This window comes from Hypomesus transpacificus, chromosome 4, assembly GCF_021917145.1.
Source record: "Hypomesus transpacificus isolate Combined female chromosome 4, fHypTra1, whole genome shotgun sequence".
NCBI lineage: Eukaryota > Metazoa > Chordata > Actinopteri > Osmeriformes > Osmeridae > Hypomesus > Hypomesus transpacificus.
Genome location: NC_061063.1, coordinates 5,974,944 through 5,992,443, shown reverse-complemented (window position 1 = coordinate 5,992,443; position 17,500 = coordinate 5,974,944). Strand labels below are relative to the sequence as shown.

Below are 17,500 nucleotides of genomic sequence, written 5' to 3'. Positions count from 1 at the left end.
CTCCAAGCTTGTGGACCTGGGACTAAGCACCTCCCTCTGCAAGTGGATCTTCCACTTCCTGACGGGGAGGCCACAGGTGGTGAGAATCGGTGACCGCACTTCATCTGTACTGATCACCAACACAGGCACCCCCCAGGGCTGTGTGCTCAGCCCTCTCCTGTTCTCCTTGTTCACCCACGACTGTGCGGCTACGCACAGCTCCAACCTCCTCGTTAAGTTTGCTGACGACACAACCATCGTGGGCCTCATCTCTGACAGTGACGAGTCAGCCTACAGAGAGGAGGTTGACACCCTGACATCATGGTGTCAGGACAACAACCTCTCTCGTAACATCAGCAAGACCAAGGAGATGATTGTGGACTTTAGGAGGCGGCAGGAGGAGCATGCACCCCTATTCATCAATGGATCGGAAGTGGAGAAGGTCAGCTGCTTCAAGTTCCTCGGGGTGAACATCAGCAATGACCTCACCTGGTCTGTTCACACGGACAAGGTGGTCAAAACGGCCCGTAAGCGCCTCTTCTTCCTGAGGAGACTGAAGAAGTTTGGTATGGACTCAGTCATCCTTACTAACTTTTACAGATGCACTATAGAAAGCATTCTGACTGGTTGTATAACAGTGTGGTATGGGAGCTGCACAGACCGGGACCGCAAGGCCCTACGAAGTGTGGTCCGTTCTGCTGAGTTCATCATCGGCAGGAAGCTCCCAGCCCTACAGGACACCTACCACACACGTTGCCTTAGGAAAGCCAGCAGGATTCTAAGAGACTGTTCCCACCCATCCTTCAGTCTCTTTACCCCGTTGCCTTCTGGCAGGCGTTACCGCAGCATCCGGTCGCGCACACGCAGACTGGACAACAGTTTCTACCCAAGGGTCATCAGGCTTCTCAATGGACACTGATATGGACATTTTTACTGCACACTAGTCACTTATACACTGTCACTTTCAGCTACTGGTTGCTCTTCAGTAACATTGCACTACTGTACCTCGCCACCAGGCTCCTGTTTGGTCATTGACAAAGTCACTGATCTGTAAATTTGCAAATTTTGTGTATTAGGGTTAGTATAGCGTACTATTTATTGTTATCTGTAATTTAGGAAGTTTTAGTGTTAGGGTTAGTATAGTCGTTTATTTATTGCTATCTGTATATTTAGGAAGTTCACTTATCTAAGCTCAGCATAGATGTAAATTTGTTCTGTGTACTTATATGTTATGTTATGCCAAGTGCTTGCGTTGTCTTGTCTTAAGAATTTCAGTGCCCAGTCTAACCTTGTGTTGCTCTGTGCACCTGACAAATAAAAGACTTGAACTTACTTGAACTTGATATAATTCATAGTATGTGGTAACCCCAGAGCTAATTCACTCTGACAACTGCAGATGTTTTCAGAAAATATAACTGAACTGTGGTTGTTTAAGAAATATGTATATTTGACCTAACATCACCATGGAATTACAGTAGTAGTCCAGTCTAATGGAGGGAAACGGGGAAAATGACTGACAGGTTGTGACGCCACCTGCAATACCTCAGCCAACCAGAGAGGGGCAGTGGTGTTCAGGTTCACGCTCCCTGTCAGCTTCACTGTTGAACTCCTGTTAAGTCATCATATGTGACCAAGGCCTGGAGTTGTGGAGTGGAATTGATTGTGTGAGGTATTCTCAGGTATTCTCCCTCCTCTGAGAATTAAACCCTTGATCACGTGAATAAGTTATTATCAGACTAGGGTCATTGGACACATAGGATGAGAGTGGGAGAGTCAGAGGAATAAAGAGAGGTAGTAGGGAGAGAGGAGAGAGGGAGATGGATGAGTCATAGGCCAGTGTTCTGCAGCACAGTCCCTGCAGGTCCACAAGGGGACAGTATTGACACCACTATGAACCAGGGATTCCCCCTCTCACACAGTTCAGGGAGCTTTGCAGTACCCCGTAACTGCTAATGTTAATCACGCTAATGTGGCAACCAATAATTCCTATCTGACTTTCCTCCTCTCTGAACTCCCTACTGGACCGTCCCCGCCTTCAGCTGCCGGAACAACCCGCAGCCTCGCTGACCCCGGCAAGCGGCAACGCTCGTGCGCTGTCACACCGTATCACATCTCATTTGAGGCTTTTTTTTCTCTCTCTCTGTGGAGACGTACAGTACAGCGTGGAGTCTCGGCTGTGTGCAGTTCCCCCTTCTCACCACCGGGGAGCAGGATGGCGTCCTGTCCTGCTGCAGCGTGCAGTGGCCGCGCCAAGGAAATCACTCACCATACGCAGATTCCTGGAGAACTGCCGGCGCACGACCGACGACTGGCTGGTCTAATTTGAGCCACGCTCCCCTGGCGCCCGTACGCCTTCGCATGCGCTGGTCACTGTGACCAAATGCTGCCGACTCTAACCGGACCAGGCTTTCAACCATTGTATGTTCAGTGGTCATAAAGTTGAATTTTAGATTATTCTCTGCAGAAGGAAAAAAGAGAGAGAGAGTGTGTTCGTGTCCGTTTGTGTGTGCGCGCGTGCATGTGTGTGACCAGCCTGAGATGATTATGGTCACAGAGTGATCCAGTACCTCCCTCTAGGGTTTCTCTGCACCAGAGTGTGAATATAAGATGAGGAGCAATGAGGACGATGGTGGGGGGTGAAAATGTGACAGAGAGAGAGGAGAGAGATTGTGTGTGTATGTGTGTGTGTCTGCACCCTGGCAAAAGAGAGAGAGCGTATTTGTGAAGGGGGAGGGCTTGTGGAACTGCATATGGCACCGAGGTAAAGCTGGTATTGTGAGACTGTGAGCAGGAAAGAAAGAAGGAGGAAAATGAGAGAAAGAGCGGTGGGTGTTTTTGTGTTTGTTTGTGTGTGTGTGTGTGTGTGGAAGGGAGGGGGCGCAAATGTGGAACACGGAGAAAAAACACAGAGAAACGTGTTTCTGCGCACACATGATTTTGATGTGTGTTGTGGAGTGGTCGAGGGGTGGTGGTGGGGGGGGGGACATAGACCTGGAGTTTACATACATGTGTGCATAGCGTGTGAATGACGCATTTTGTACTTGCATTGCATTGCACGGCAGAAGAACCACTGTAAAGGAAGAACATTTTGACCTTCTGTACACCCAGCAGTAGCATAGATGTGTGTGTGTTGGTGTGTGTTTTACCCTGCTGTCCTGATAGGAATGGACAAAATAATCATTTCATTGTACCACAAGTAGAAACAAATTCAGATCTTGAGTCTTGAATCTTGTGTGTGTATATGATAACCAGTGGACCGGTCCATGTTCCCCACTTGAAGGTTCAACGCCGGTGTACTTCACCTCCTTAATTAACCAGATTAATTAATAAAAAAACATTTGTCTTCTGACAAGGCCATTAGCAGTCCTAGGCAGGGCAGGCTAACAAGAACAGATTGCTGCTCTGTTTTGACCTAAAGCCCGTTATATAATGTGTTTTCGAATGTGAGCATAATAGGTGTTGGTGGAGAGGGTAGGAGTGGGGGAGGGGGTTTTAAGTTAGCTGTACCATAGGGGGACTGGTTCAGACTGTGATATATAGGACTGAGAGCTTAGACAAACAGCCTGTCTCCGGAAATGCTCAGAGGACTCAGCATGGGACCAGAGACAGTAGAGAGAGTTTCACACACACACACACACACACACACAAACATATACACACACACCAAACACAGAAACACATACACACAGAAACACCTGAGGAAAGGCAGATAGTAAGAATACCAACCAGGTTTGTGATTGTATTTGTACCTGGTGCAACCTTTGCACCTGCTCCCTGCCTCCTCACCTTGGATAAACATGCCGAGGAGGAAAACAAGAGTGTGATGTCACGTCGATTCGGAAACAGACGGAAACAAGCGAAGCTGGTTCATGCAGGGGACGCGAAACCTAGGCCGTCATTAGCAATCGTCATCACGCGTCAAGGCACACCCTCCTAATAGGGCGGGGCATATAGCAGGGATCCCAGCTCCTGCATTGCTAGTGCGACACAGATTCTCTCGGCCTCATGTGGCCTCCGCCGCCCCGGCCTCCGCCGCCCCGGCCTCCGCCGCCCCGGCCTCCGCCGCCCCGGCCTCCGCCGCCCCGGCCTCCGCCGCCCCGGCCTCCTCCCTTGTCTGGTTCTCTTTTCTTCCTTCGCAGGGGCAATGCGTTCGCTGCTCTCTGGCCGGATGTCGAGATGGTGTCCAGGAGACGGTGTCTCCGTTGGGTGCGGCAGGGAGCCGCCGCGAGCACAACCATACGCCAAATCATATATTACAATGATATGTTGTATCATGTGGAATAAAGTATCGGTCAACAAAACTACTCAGTCCTCCTGCCTGAACCTGACACTACAACAGTTTTTTCTGATTGCTTTGACAAAACATTTTCAAAAAACATACGGTTGGTGAAACCTGACACTCGAGGAGCAAAACAGCAGCCCAGATCTGGACAACTATAAGCACATTGTCAGCCTCACACTATTTGCAAAATACTACACACAGTGTTTTGCAAATCACTAAACACACTTTTCTACATTAGACACAGAAATATAAGATGATGTCACTTACTGTAAAAGACAAAAAGGGGTCAGGCCAAGTATGTTATTACAACAGTACACTTACGTACAGTGCACAACTGACACATACTCGCACGCACGCACACACTATGGACATGGGTGTCAGGATACCGACAGATCTGAGTCCTGTACTGGAAGTCCAACCCTGGACCCTCAGTCACAGGAACAAGATCTAAAATGGCCGTTGCTGACGGGACACAGGGGGGGCTGAGTGAAGCCACATCAGAGAGAGAGATAGGTCCTCTATCACAGATGTGTGGTGTGGCTGGGGGCTGTAAACACAGCTTCCCACAACTCTCTGTCTCCCTCTTTCTCTCTCTCTCCATACTTCTCCATCTCTCTCTCTCTCTCTCTCTCTCTCTCTCTCTCTCTCTCTCTCTCTCTCTCTCTCTCTCTCTCTCTCTCTGTCTCTCTGTCTCTGTCTCTCTCTTTCTATCTCTCTCTCATTGGGTTAGCAAACACGAGTCCCTAACTGGGTCAGTCTCCCTGGAAAAAGAATCCTTCACACACTGGCACTGCGTCTTCATCAGTATAACAGTGGATGAGTTTACCTCTGCTCAGTCAGGAGACTGAAGAGTGGCCGGCAATACAAATTAAAAGACCTGAACACAATGGAGGAACAAACACATGCAAATGCATTTGGCTAATTCGATTCCTACTGTTTGGATGGGTTTGGGTATATTTGATTCGGACTCCTTTACTGGCGGAGGAGCCGTGTTCACTGGCAGCGCCCTGTGGGCTCTGGCACCGTCTGCCAACAGAACAGGAGCCTTGGGCAGTCTTGCTGCCCGATGTGACACGGCAGGAAAGGAGTGAACATGTGTGTGAATTGGAGGCTGTAGTTTTATGTAAATGTGCATTGCGTGTGTGTGTTGCTGTTCCAATATGGGGGTTGGGCCATGTGTTTATCAGTGTACATGCTGTCTGTTCTGTGTTTATGTACTGTACAGTACATAAACAGGCTGTCCTAGTGTGTCACTTCCTGTTTCCTGTCTAATAAGTTTACTTACGGGTCATTTACACTCTGGAAAAGCCTTTGGCTGTATCGATGGGGTTTCTGAGAGCAGAGAGTCAAGGTCTCACAGGGATGGAAACACACCCCTTGACTCTGGGTGTTTAGTGGCAGCTCATCTCAGTAATATCAAGTCATGACAGTTTGACTGAGTCACAGGAGTGAGAGGATCAGGTCTTTTAGAGCTCTAATTCTGGGATGGGATTGAATGAATGGGCCTCGTTGTATTTAGTTTGGCTTGTTGGATTGGGAGCCTGAGAATGAACAGAGATAAGCTCACACACAGAGAGCCGCATTGCTGTCATGCGCATTTTGAATTTTTGACTAATATCTCGGCCCCCAACTGATTCCTAATTTCCTCCTCTCTTTCTCTCATTCTTCTCTTCCTATTTTTTCTTGCAAGCCTTCAATAACTTTTGTCACTTTCACTCCCTCCATTGTTCTTCTCCTCCTTCCTCCAACTCTATCTGTTCTCCTTTATCTCTCCGCAGCCACTCTCCTTTATTCTCCCTCAGTCTGCCTCTCTCGTTTATTGCCTCCCTCTAGCTCTCACTCCTCATTTCAACCCTGCAGCCTTTTTCTCTCCAGCTCTTCACTCCTTCTCTCCACCCCCTTCCCCCGATCTCTCTCTCTCTCTCTCTTTCTCTGCCTGCACTTATAAGATGCTGACCATCCGCTTTAGTAACGTTGAAACAGCAAAGCTCTCCTTTTCAGTCACTCAAGTCTGCCCTCTGCCTCCCTCCCTCCCTCTTTTCATTCCTCACACCACCAACTCTCCACCTTCTCACTGTCGCCTCGGTGTTCTCTCTGAAAGTCTGAATGGAACAGCTCCCTCCCTCCAGTCCATGCTTTAAGACTGTCGGCTGTGTGTACATTACTGCTCACATGAACCTTGTTCTTCTTGCTGTTCCTATTCTGTGCACGTTTACACCACTTTGCTGTACACACTCATTCCCCTTTGTTCTTTTGTCCTTATCTCTGGAGAATGCGCCTCCGTGGCCTTCCTCTCGTCTTCAACTCTCCCTCCTTCCTCACCATAATCTCTGTTCCCTCCTTCCTTACCTTACTCTCTGCTCCCTCCTCCCTTACCTTACTCTATGCTCCCTCCCTCCTTCCTTAACATACTCTCTGCTCCCTCCTTCCTTACCATACTCTCTGCTCCCTCCTTCCTTACCTTCCTCTCTGCCCCTTCCCTCCTTAACATACTCTCTGCTCCCTCCTTCCTTACCATACTCTCTGCTCCCTCCTTCCTTACCATACTCTCTGCTCCCTCCTTCCTTACCATACTCTCTGCTCTATCTTGCACACCAACTTCCAGCTGCATGTCAGCCACACTTGATTCTTGCTGAATTCAGTCTCCTTTCTTTCTTTTTCTTTCCTCTTCTCTTCTCTCCTGTCTTCTCCTCTCTTTTGGTCCCCTTTCCTCTCCTCTGGTATCCTTTCCTGTCCAACCCCACCCTCTTTCCTGACAAAATTTCTCTGAAGTCATGGTTGTCACAGCAACTAGATAACGTCATTGAAAATATTCAAGACAATCTACATTAGAAGATTTACCTAGTGGAAGATCCCCCCACTAACACACACAAGCACACACAAACACCAAAAAAATGGAACCAACCATACACACTTTATAATATTTCATCATAGAAATTATGTGTGATATCTCACCGTGACACATTAGGTATTACCGCAGTCTGGATATAACTGGCACATGTTGTGGCCTCATGCGTACAGCCCGGTCCATCCTGCATGGGAACATAGATCTGTAGATTGGTGATGTCCATGTATTTCTCATGAGATGCTGATCAATATGCAGCAGGCTATTTTTACCTCAGCCCGCATATCGGATTTCCCTGGCAAGGATCTAAAAATAGACTTGGAAAAAAAAGGAGAGGGACTTCAGAGGAATATAAAAAAAGCAGAGGGGAAGGGGGAGGAGCAATGGAGAGAGGGATGAAGGGATGGAGGGAGGGATAGATAGATCAAAAGAAAATCCTTCTCACCCCACTGCTAGTGCTGTGGTTGATACACAAGCCCCTCCGATGACTGAGAGTTACCAGAGGGAGACCTCTGCTTCACCATAATCTGTCACCAGCAGACATGAGCATCTCTCCAGCATGCCCTCCGAGCTGTGCCCTGGTAGAGGCACCGTACAGGATCTGATGTAACCCTGGACACTGGAACAGCCTGGTGTTTCGTCAGCACTTCTGTAGTGTCAAGCTCTTCTTAATTGAACACTGTTTACCATTCCTTTTTTTAGAATCCCTTCTGCTGCGAGGTCATCTGCTTAACCGTGCTGTAGTGTAGTCGACTGCAGAACCTACTGTGCATATACGTATCTCTGTAATGGAGTGCGCTCCAATTTTCCAGTGCAAGTGCATTCCTTTTCTGTTCTCTCTTTCTCAAACACACTTTCTCCCTCTCACTTTCTCTCTTGCTCGCTCACTGTCTTGGCAGTAAGCTGTTTAACTCCTTCCAACTGAAGAGGCAGTAACCAGTTAAATGTGAGCCATGAATCTTTAACCTTCAGCATGCAGGCAGCTGTACTGTACGGACTCCATGCCGAACCGCACCACATATGAGCTGAGAAGAGTTAGGTAACATACGCCATACCGTTTCTATGCTGGATTGTGACCTTCTGTCTTCATCAGCATGGCCTCACTGCAGTTGCCATGGAGGTTTGTAGGCGGTGGTCCTGGTAGTTAGAGATGATGTAATGACCTCTGACTGGGGAGCTCTGTGGTTTGGTTGGGGTGGAATGTGGTTGTGTGTGGTTTCAGTGTGGTGGTTTTTTGTGTGCGTGTAAGAGTGTGTGTGTGTGTGTGTGTGTGTATGGCGGGTGGGATCGATTCCCTTGTGGACCACTTTACCCCCCTGTCTCCACACTGACTCATAGACTACTGCCTATCAGTCGGCTAAAGTTGATGTGACTGCTCAACCGTGAAAGAGTGCAGGCAAGCGAGACACACACAAACACACACACACAGACACATCACACATATACATTCTGTCTATGCACTAAAGTTCATTACCTGTGTGTGTTTTTTGTTTGCAAGTGTGTATGGCATTGGTGATTGTCTGTGTGTCCGTGTGGTGTGTGTGGCATCTTTGCGTGTGTGTGATTGCATGGCATCTATTGTATAGTTACAAGATATGAAGCCAGAGAGAGTCCTGTGCTGCAACACCCTGCACTACAGCAGTCATCCAAACACCCTTTCTTCCCCTCCTCATCTCCTCATTTGCCCCTCCTTATCTCCTCCACTCCTCATCTCCCCCTTCCTGTCCTCTCCTCGCCCTCATCTTTCTCTGCTGCTCCCTTCACCCCTGCTCTGCTCCTTCTCCTTCCCCCCCCCACTCCTCTACCTACCTCTGCTGTCTGAAAATAATACCCTGTTGGGCCTACCCTTTGTATTTCAATACAAACGATGTTGTGTTGTGTCATTTGTGTTTAAATGTTGAGAGTTACATGGATAAATGGGGTATGGCCCCAAGGATGGTCTGTATTTTTATGCAAGACTGCCGCTGATCACTGTCCTTAATATACCTCTTATTACCACGTTGCATTCAATGTGTATGTCCGTGCGCGCGCAATCAGCGAGGCCGAGTGTATGTGCATAACCCGCTGCATGTCCCTGCCTCTGTCCCAGTTTGTGACGCGCGTTTATGACTCTTGTCCCCTTACAACATTGAAATGTATTCACTTGGCAACTCTCCCCTGTCACCCCCCCCCCCCCCTGCATCTCCCGCGCTGTCCACGGTATAGCCCATTCAACCGATTCTCCGCAGTGCTGAAAGAGAGTGAGTGAAGGGGGGCGGGGTAGGGGGGATGAGAGTGCGAACGAGGGAGAAGCAAGGCGAGGGGGCGATACGGGGAAACACGAGAGAGAGTGTGTGAGGTGGGAGTGACTGAGAAAGAGAGAGAGAGCGAGAGAGAGAGAGATAGAGAGGGGGGGGGGGGGGGGGGGGGGGGGGGGAGAGACAGAGAGGGGTGCAAAAAGAAAGCTGCAAAATCCGCCAAGGCTCCGAAGCGCGCGGATCTTTCGACGCCTGCACCATCCATTCAGACGTCGGGAAGGGTGAGTGTTTTGTGTTTCTGTTTTCTCACAGAGCTTTTTGCTTAGCCGTTTTTCTCAGAGAATACCTGGAATATGCTCAAAACGTAGGCTACCCAAATATACTTCACCATTTGTCAGTTAAAGCAGCTGGCATGTTCTGAGATGGTTAACATCAGTCCGTCAGACTATGGTCGTGTCTATGTACAAATTTGCTGCGCCCAGTATGACATGGGGAAATAAACCGACACAAATAAATGTAACTAAACATTTGCCTTAAAATTCTTCAAATGGACTGTCTGGCATTGTGCAATAAATGTGCCTCAGGTCTCTCTCTCTCTCTCTCTCTCTCTCTCTCTCTCTCTCTCTCTCTCTCTCTCTCTCTCTCTCTCTCTCTCTGCAAGACTTGCGTGTGACAGGCTCAGAGAATGTTATCTTGGTGGATGTTTCCTTTCCGTGACGTGTCTGTATGATTGGAATAATTCGCGTGTCGCATTTGGCAGTGCACAGAATCGTTCACACACAGCCAGCTACACTAAAAGTGGTATGTGCTCAAAGCAGTTGGGAAGCGTGAGAGTATAAAGAGGGAGATTACGCACAATGTGTATGTAGTTAACATGGGAGAAAGTATTTCTCTCATGTCTCTCCCTTTTTGTACATCGTTGTGGATAAGTGTCTGATGAAAACATTGGTATTAATATTATAAGACGCATCTATCCCATGTTCACATTGGAGTGAGGCTGCAGTAGTTTTGTGTCTATGGCCATTCCAATGTGTGCATGTGCGCGTGTGCGTGTGTGTGTGTCGTGAGGGTGAAAATGGAGGTGTGACAAGGGAAAAACGAAGATGGAATAAGGGACAGAGGAGTGAGATGTTTGGCTGGGTTATCAGTTTTCCTCCTGTGAGTGCTGAAGTGAATGCTGGAGGAAGCCTACATGCATCACTGGCTGCTAATGTGCATTTTGTGAATGGTGGTCTGTGTCTGTATGGACGCTCTGAACTAGGACTTTCACATGCACAGGCATGTGTGCCTCTGAGTGTGTGTGTGTGAGAGAGAGAGTGTGTGTGTGTGTGTGTGTATCTGTGCTATGGAGTCTCCTCACATTTTTTGGGCCAAGGTCTTTCCCCAGTTATGTCTCTCACTGTCTCTTCTTTCTCTCGCTCTCCCTCTCTCTTGCTTTCTCAACCCCATCTCAACCCCAATTATGCTTTCTCACTCCCTTCTTTCTCTCAATCCTCCATCCCCCAACACACACTTCTCTGTCTATAGGGTCTGTCCCCTCTTCCAGCATTTCACAGTCATTAGTTATATCTTTCTACCATTCAAAGGTCCATGCTTCTTCGTGCACATGGAACAATACTTTACTCACCTGCCCACACCCCAAATGCTATTCTACACACTATACTCCCCTCTCCAAAGAACCGTATTACACCATCAATGGGCCATTGTAGTACACATGCTAATATCCATTGTCTATTCCCATCCATTTTAGACTCCTTCCTGTTCTCTTCTTCATCCCTTCCTCCCCTCCTCCTCGGCTCCTTTTACTTCTCTTCTTCTTTCCAGGTCTGTACATGGAAGAGCAGCTGTCCAATCAGCTCCCTGCTTTAAATACATATTCCTCCCTCCCTCCCCTTCCTCACCCCTCCCTTCTTCATCCCTCCTTTTTTTTCCTTGTCCTGCCAGTTGGCCTGGCCTGCTGACGGAGGAACATATTGCCCTCTCGACAGAAAACTACACCCCCCCTGAGCCTCTGCTCGACACTTAGCTGGGAATACCATCTGTGGTGCTCCGCTCGGCACCTTGGGAGATGTAGTATTGGGCTACTCAGCAGTTGTTTCTGTCCACTCTATATTGACCCATTATCGCTTCAAACCACTTAATTCCCTACTTTGTATCTTTCCTGTCGACCATTCCTCCATCCCTCCATCCATCCATACCTCCCCCTTCCCTCCCTTTTTCTGCCTCCCTCTCTCCTCTACTGTAAAGCAGTACAGCATGTGATACACCAGGAACAGTACATAGTTCTCCTACACTGCAGGAAACTGGCAATGTCTCAGAGTAGTGGTTTGAGTAATCCATGCGGTCACACTCAAGGTGCAATATTGCTCCAGCAGCTGTCTGTCTTTACTGCTCACATCAGGATAACATTTACATCAGGTTTTTATAACATATTGGTTACCTGCCACACATGAAATGACAGATGGATGACAGATGACATGAAGCCTTTATTGCATAGTCATAGCATTTAGGAACATGTGTGTAGCATGCATGGTAACAACTCTCTTTTAACAGCGCTATTACCGTCTCGCTGCAGTGACATGACGCTTGTCCAATTACATCACCTAGTTCACATTTAATTCATATTTAGAGCTAGTACCATCTAAAAGTGTATGTAATTCACATTCAGTTGAAATTGGCTGGTAGACACCTTGCGATGGCGTTCCCAGATACTAGATGATCAGTATTGTGAAGGCAGAACAGGGCTACGGGGCAGTAGTTAGCTATTCCTGGAATTAATTCATATTATAACCCACGGGTAAGATTATAATTAATTCAACGTATGAAACACCTCCATATTAACATTCTCAGTTGACTGTTTTAATTGATAACTCAAACTAATTGATTAAGTTTGTTAATTATGCAGAAAAAAGATCCTACAGAATTGAGATTCCCATTAACAAGTTTGGACCAAAGCCCTATGGACTAAGGACTATGCAATGTTGTATTGAAATCAATGGTGTTTCAGGACCACAGTAGTGGACAGCTCCACCTTCGTATCCCTACCCCATGCTAGTCTCTCCTGTACATGCTAATCTCTCTACCCAATGCTCTTGGACATGAGATGTACTGTTGAGTCTTCTTTTCTCTTCTCTTCTTTCTCTCTCTCCCCATACTCTCAAAAGTATAGTATATTATCCTCTCCCCCCTTCTCTCCCCGTCTCTCCATACTCAACACATTCTTTAATCAATCTCTTCCTCCATGGACTTCTTGCCCCTCTCCCTCCTTTTCCTCCTCTCTTAGCTCTAACATAAAGCCCTTTTCACTATTCATCCCCCCATTCATCTGTAATTCATTACATTGCCCCCGGCTCTCCCAGCCCTCCCAGCACTCTGTGGTAGCTGTGGGTGCATCATGGGAACTGTGGTTTTTATACTGTAGGCTTAACTACAAAAGGAATCTCATTCAAGACCCTATGGCCGGATCTTAGGAAACACGAGGGTCTTCATGTTACTAAGACTCTGAGGGCATCAGTGGATCAAGGGAATAATAATCTCCTCTGACTTGTGGATGTTCTGACCCTGGAGAACTAACAACCTCCCCTTAAAGCCCGCTCTCTCTTCACTGTCTCTGAACTTTCTCGTCTAGCTTCAAGGGAAGCACTGTTAATCTATCTGTCTATTCGATCTATCCTTCCCTATCTGTTTATTTGCTGTTTTCTGTCTGTGGCTTTATGTGGATTTTTGTCCTGACCGAGGAATTGTCCTATCTTATCTATGCTTGATTGGTCTTGCCTGGTGCAATGTAACAGGTGGGAGCAGTCATCAAAGTGTAAACCCTGACATCCTAAGCAAAACTGGATTTCAAAAATATATTTGTCTTGCTTAAATGTCAGGCAGAAAGCTGTTGTTCCAGAACTCCCCTCTCTCTTGCCTTCTATGAGGTGTCTCATTTTTTAATTCCTCTTGACCTTGCATACGCAAGTCTCCTATATGTCATCCTGGTTCTAACTCAGCACTCAAGCAAACTGTAAAACCTTTCTCCACCTCCACCCTTCCCCATCTCCTTCCCCCCCTCCCTCTCTCCTTTTCTTTCTCTCCTCTCTCCCTTCCCTACTCTTCTCAAGCCCTTTACTTGTAGCCTGGAGGGGCTTCCTTTTGCCCTCATCCGCTACCTCTTCCCCCACCCCTCCACCCCTGTCTCCCCAATCGTGGAGGACACATCTTTATTCATGGGGTATTTGAAGTGCTGGGTTGGCTGAGTTCACAGTCAAAGCAGGTTGAGTTGTGGCTACGCTTTTTTCCATACCAAATATTTGTTGCTGGTGAGTCATCATGAATGAGAGAATCCATTCTGACATTGCTGAATGTGCTCTGCTGCATTTCAAACCGGTGATGAGGTCATTCAGCTCCACGCTGCCTTCCTGCCGTTTTCTTTTCTCTTCCTCTGCTCTCTGTCTCCTGGCTGATGAGACTGTTTCAGTGAGAAACGAGGCCCCTTTGTCCGATAGGTTGATGAGGCTCACCTCTACGAGCACACTTGGGCGAAGAGGTCCTTCAATTGCCCAGCCAGTCACGTGTCCCTCCCGTGCCTTATCGAGCAGATGTCCCATTGGCGGATCTGACTCACCTCTGCCTTGTCACGTGGCTGTGCAGAGAAGAGCAAAGAATGGGGGGTTTCTGTAAAATAATCTGAAGCCTAACAAAACACTTAATAGACGAGACCGTTCAGGCAGTATAAGATAAGACTCGAGTTTTATCTGGCCTTGTCTAGTAATAATACTTTGAAGTTCATTTAAAGTTATTCACTGATTGCTGGTCGTATTCTTTGAATTTCTCCTAATGTAAGACTTCCTCCTTTCCTCTCCTCTCCTTCCGTTCCACCCTCTCCCCAGATGAGCTCATTCAGCACGCGGGCGCTCACGCTCCTGTCCTCCGTGTTCGGGGCGTGCGGCCTGCTCCTGGTGGGCGTGGCCGTCTCCACAGACTACTGGCTGCTGATGGAGGAGGGCATCGTGCTGCAGCAGAACCAGACCACCGAGGTCAAGATGGCGCTGCACTCAGGCCTCTGGAGGGTTTGCTTCGTCGCAGGTAAGGAGGAGAAGGAAGAGGTGGGGGTGGGATGGTGGAAGAGGAGAAGGAAGAGATGGGGGTGGGATGGTGGAAGGTGGAAGAGGAGAAGGAAGTGGTGGGGGTAGTGGGAGAAGGAGGGGACGGTGAAGGAGTAGGAGAAAAAGGAGGAAGCGTTAGGAGGCAAGTCGGTGGAGGAGGAAGAGAGGGGCCGAATGGAGGAGCTACAGAGAGGTTGAGGGCGTAGCTGTGGTGAGATACTCACATTGACGTAGCAATATTCTGCCCGAGTTCTCAGACAGTGGGGGTCGATAGATACACACATACGCAGCAACACACCCACACACGCCTGGCCATGCCAGGTCCTTGCTGGTGTCCCTTGGGGGATGCGTGAGTGTGTTTGTGTGCGTGTGTGGTTTGCCTGGTACAGAGGGTGAGAGGTGAAACATTTGCCTGTCATGTGGAATGTGTGTATCCTAGACGGCTGTGGACCTCTGTGTGTGTGGGGGCGGTTTGTGTCCTCTCCTTCCTCCATCCCAGGGTGATGACTGCCTCGCTGTTTCTTCCTCTGCTCGGTGCCAACCTGATTTTTATTCTCTCACTGTCCTCTCTCCCTCCCCCTCCCCTCTCTATCTCTCACCCCCCCTGTCTCTCTCTCTCTCTCTCTCTCTCTCTCTCTCTCTCTCTCTCTCTCTCTCTCTCTCTCTCTCTCTCTCTCTCTCTCTCTCAGGAGCTGAAAAGGGGAGGTGTGTAGCATCCGAATATTTTTCAGCAGACACCGAGATTGAGATCACGACGGAGAACACGGCCAACATTCTCAGTAAGAGGCGCTTCTGCTCCACGACACGGGCAACGTTTTCTAACACCTCACTGTAGTGACATTAACACCCAGATGTGGTAAGGTCATACCTTCAAGACACAGCAGATCCCTGTTATCTAACTGAACTGAACTGCAGCCAGTTGTGAGTTTGAGACTGAAGAGAGACAAACAGAAGAGAGCAAAACAGGCACAGCTCACTTGCTTTGTTTGGTTATTTGATTTCTTTAAGGACTTTAAAGTTCCTTTACACAACCAAATACTCGTCTGTATCATTTTAGTATGCAAACACCAGGGCTTTTACTGGACACGAAGATTGCTGTACTGCAGTTCTAAACTCCATGCCTTGGCGGTTTGTGAGTGTGTAAAAGGCCTCCCCAGATCCCCTGATACACCCACTGCATCCCACAACTGCTTAAATGATTTACGATGTTGAAATGTAGACCTTCGTGGAGCTGCTGTAGTTTTGGAGAGCATGGTAGGTTACACAGAGGATTCTACGGATGGCCTTCTGAATCCACCTGGCTCATGCCTACTGGTAGTTCAGCACACCCTCCCACCAGAGATGTACACACACCTGCCTCAGACTGACGCCAGCTACATAACACCTTTTTATGGGATTCCAATCTCTTGATTGACAGGTGATGCAATTGAAGGGGATTCAAAAGAAGGATGATCCCCCCCCTGTGCCTCTGTTGTTTGATATTGTGTAGACAGGAGTTGCGGTGGATCCATGTAATTTGTTCATGGTTGCATGAAGAGATTAATGAAATAATAGATGTGAGAGTTATTTTTGTTATTTAATGACCAGTTTCAGGCCTAACCTCGATGAAGCCTCATCTTTCTATTGATTTGTCTCCTTTGTGTTTGTAAACCTGATAATTTATGGATAGTGTTCATAAAAAAATGAATTATAGCTGGAAGGTGATGTCAGGGTTAAATAATGTGTCTCTGGATACTGTGTAATTCCATATTGTGTGATATGTAAAGATCACAGTAGAAGTACTGTACCAACTAGTTCTCACAGTCAATGTTTTCCTCTGGCTCCCCCCCCCCCCCCTCTCTTCCCCCCTCCCCCCACTCTCAGAAATGGTGAGGACGGCCACGCCCTTCCCCATGGTGTCCCTGCTCTTCGTCTTCACCGCGTTTGTCATCAGCAACATCGGACACATTCGGCCCCAGCGCACCATCCTGGCCTTCGTCTCTGGAATCTTCTTCATCCTCTCAGGTCAGGGGCCTGGACCTCCAGATGTCCTTTCACACACACCACTCACGGACAGTCCACTCGCTTTCACACTCAAGCTTGCCTCAAAAGGACTTTGCAGTGGACTGCAAATAATTGTTTTCATCAACCTTGATAGATAGAGAGCAGTATGCTACAGTGGGATCACTACTGTGTGCATTACATGAGACCCGTACTGCAATAATGTCCTTTATAGGGGCTCTATTGTGTATTGTATGGTGTAGGTAATTGCTTATATATAGGCTTCATGAGTAAAACAGTACAAATACACCGATTGGATGTTGATTTTGTGTGTGTGAGTGTTTTTTCCTCACTTGGTTAAAGGATGATCCACAAACTGGTGCAGCATGGATGACATCATCTGTTCAGGATGACACCATCTTTTGTGGATGACATCATCCGTTGGCTATTTTAAGGGTGGAGTTGTTAGCTCACAGATGCTAACCTAGCATGGGACTGTCCTCTTCGCTGCTGACCATGCAGCTCTCCTCTCTATGCCAGTGACCTCCACCAGAAGAGTCCTTCAGCAGCACATGGCAGAAACAAACTGTAGCTACCATCTTGGTTTATCTGTTGAATGCTAACACAAGGAAGTGTATAGTTGCTCTGTCATAGTCAGAGGATGCTTAAGATACCGGTTTAGAGGAGCTTAGACATCAGGCTCAGCTTGTTCTGCAGTCGACCATCTTCACTTCATCATCACTGCGACAGTGGAAGTACAAGTCGCATTTCTTTTTTCTTTCTCTTTCTTTCTCTGTGTCTCTTTATTGTACCACTGTCTGTGTACCACTAAGCATCCAGGAAAATACATTAAGTATAGGGCCTATGGTGTGGCCCGGTCATTGGTTAGTCAGTTTGCATCGCAAAATGTTTTTTTGTTCGTTTTTTAACCATCGAGTTGGGTACAAAAGAAAAGAAAAACACAGAGCCTTAAGATAACGAGTCCCCATACTCATTTTGACAGATCGACTAAACATTCTCACAGAACTGAGTTTTCATGTTTTTTTCGTCTCTTCTTTTATCCTTTTTTGGAGTAATTTTAACAATC

At 47.7% G+C, this 17,500-nt stretch overlaps 1 protein-coding gene across 1 annotated transcript in view; it reads left to right on the top strand.

Moving 5' to 3' along the window:
* Window positions 1-9,611: 9,611 nt before the first annotated feature.
* The window catches only part of cacng7a (calcium channel, voltage-dependent, gamma subunit 7a), a 12,069-nt gene continuing 4,180 nt past the window's right edge, over window positions 9,612-17,500 (top strand). The window contains exons 1-4 of the mRNA XM_047019614.1: window positions 9,612-9,624; window positions 14,218-14,413; window positions 15,123-15,212; window positions 16,297-16,437. Of these exons, the coding sequence (XP_046875570.1) occupies window positions 14,218-14,413; window positions 15,123-15,212; window positions 16,297-16,437 (427 nt within the window). The 5' untranslated portion in view covers window positions 9,612-9,624. The remainder of the gene's footprint in view (window positions 9,625-14,217; window positions 14,414-15,122; window positions 15,213-16,296; window positions 16,438-17,500) is intronic.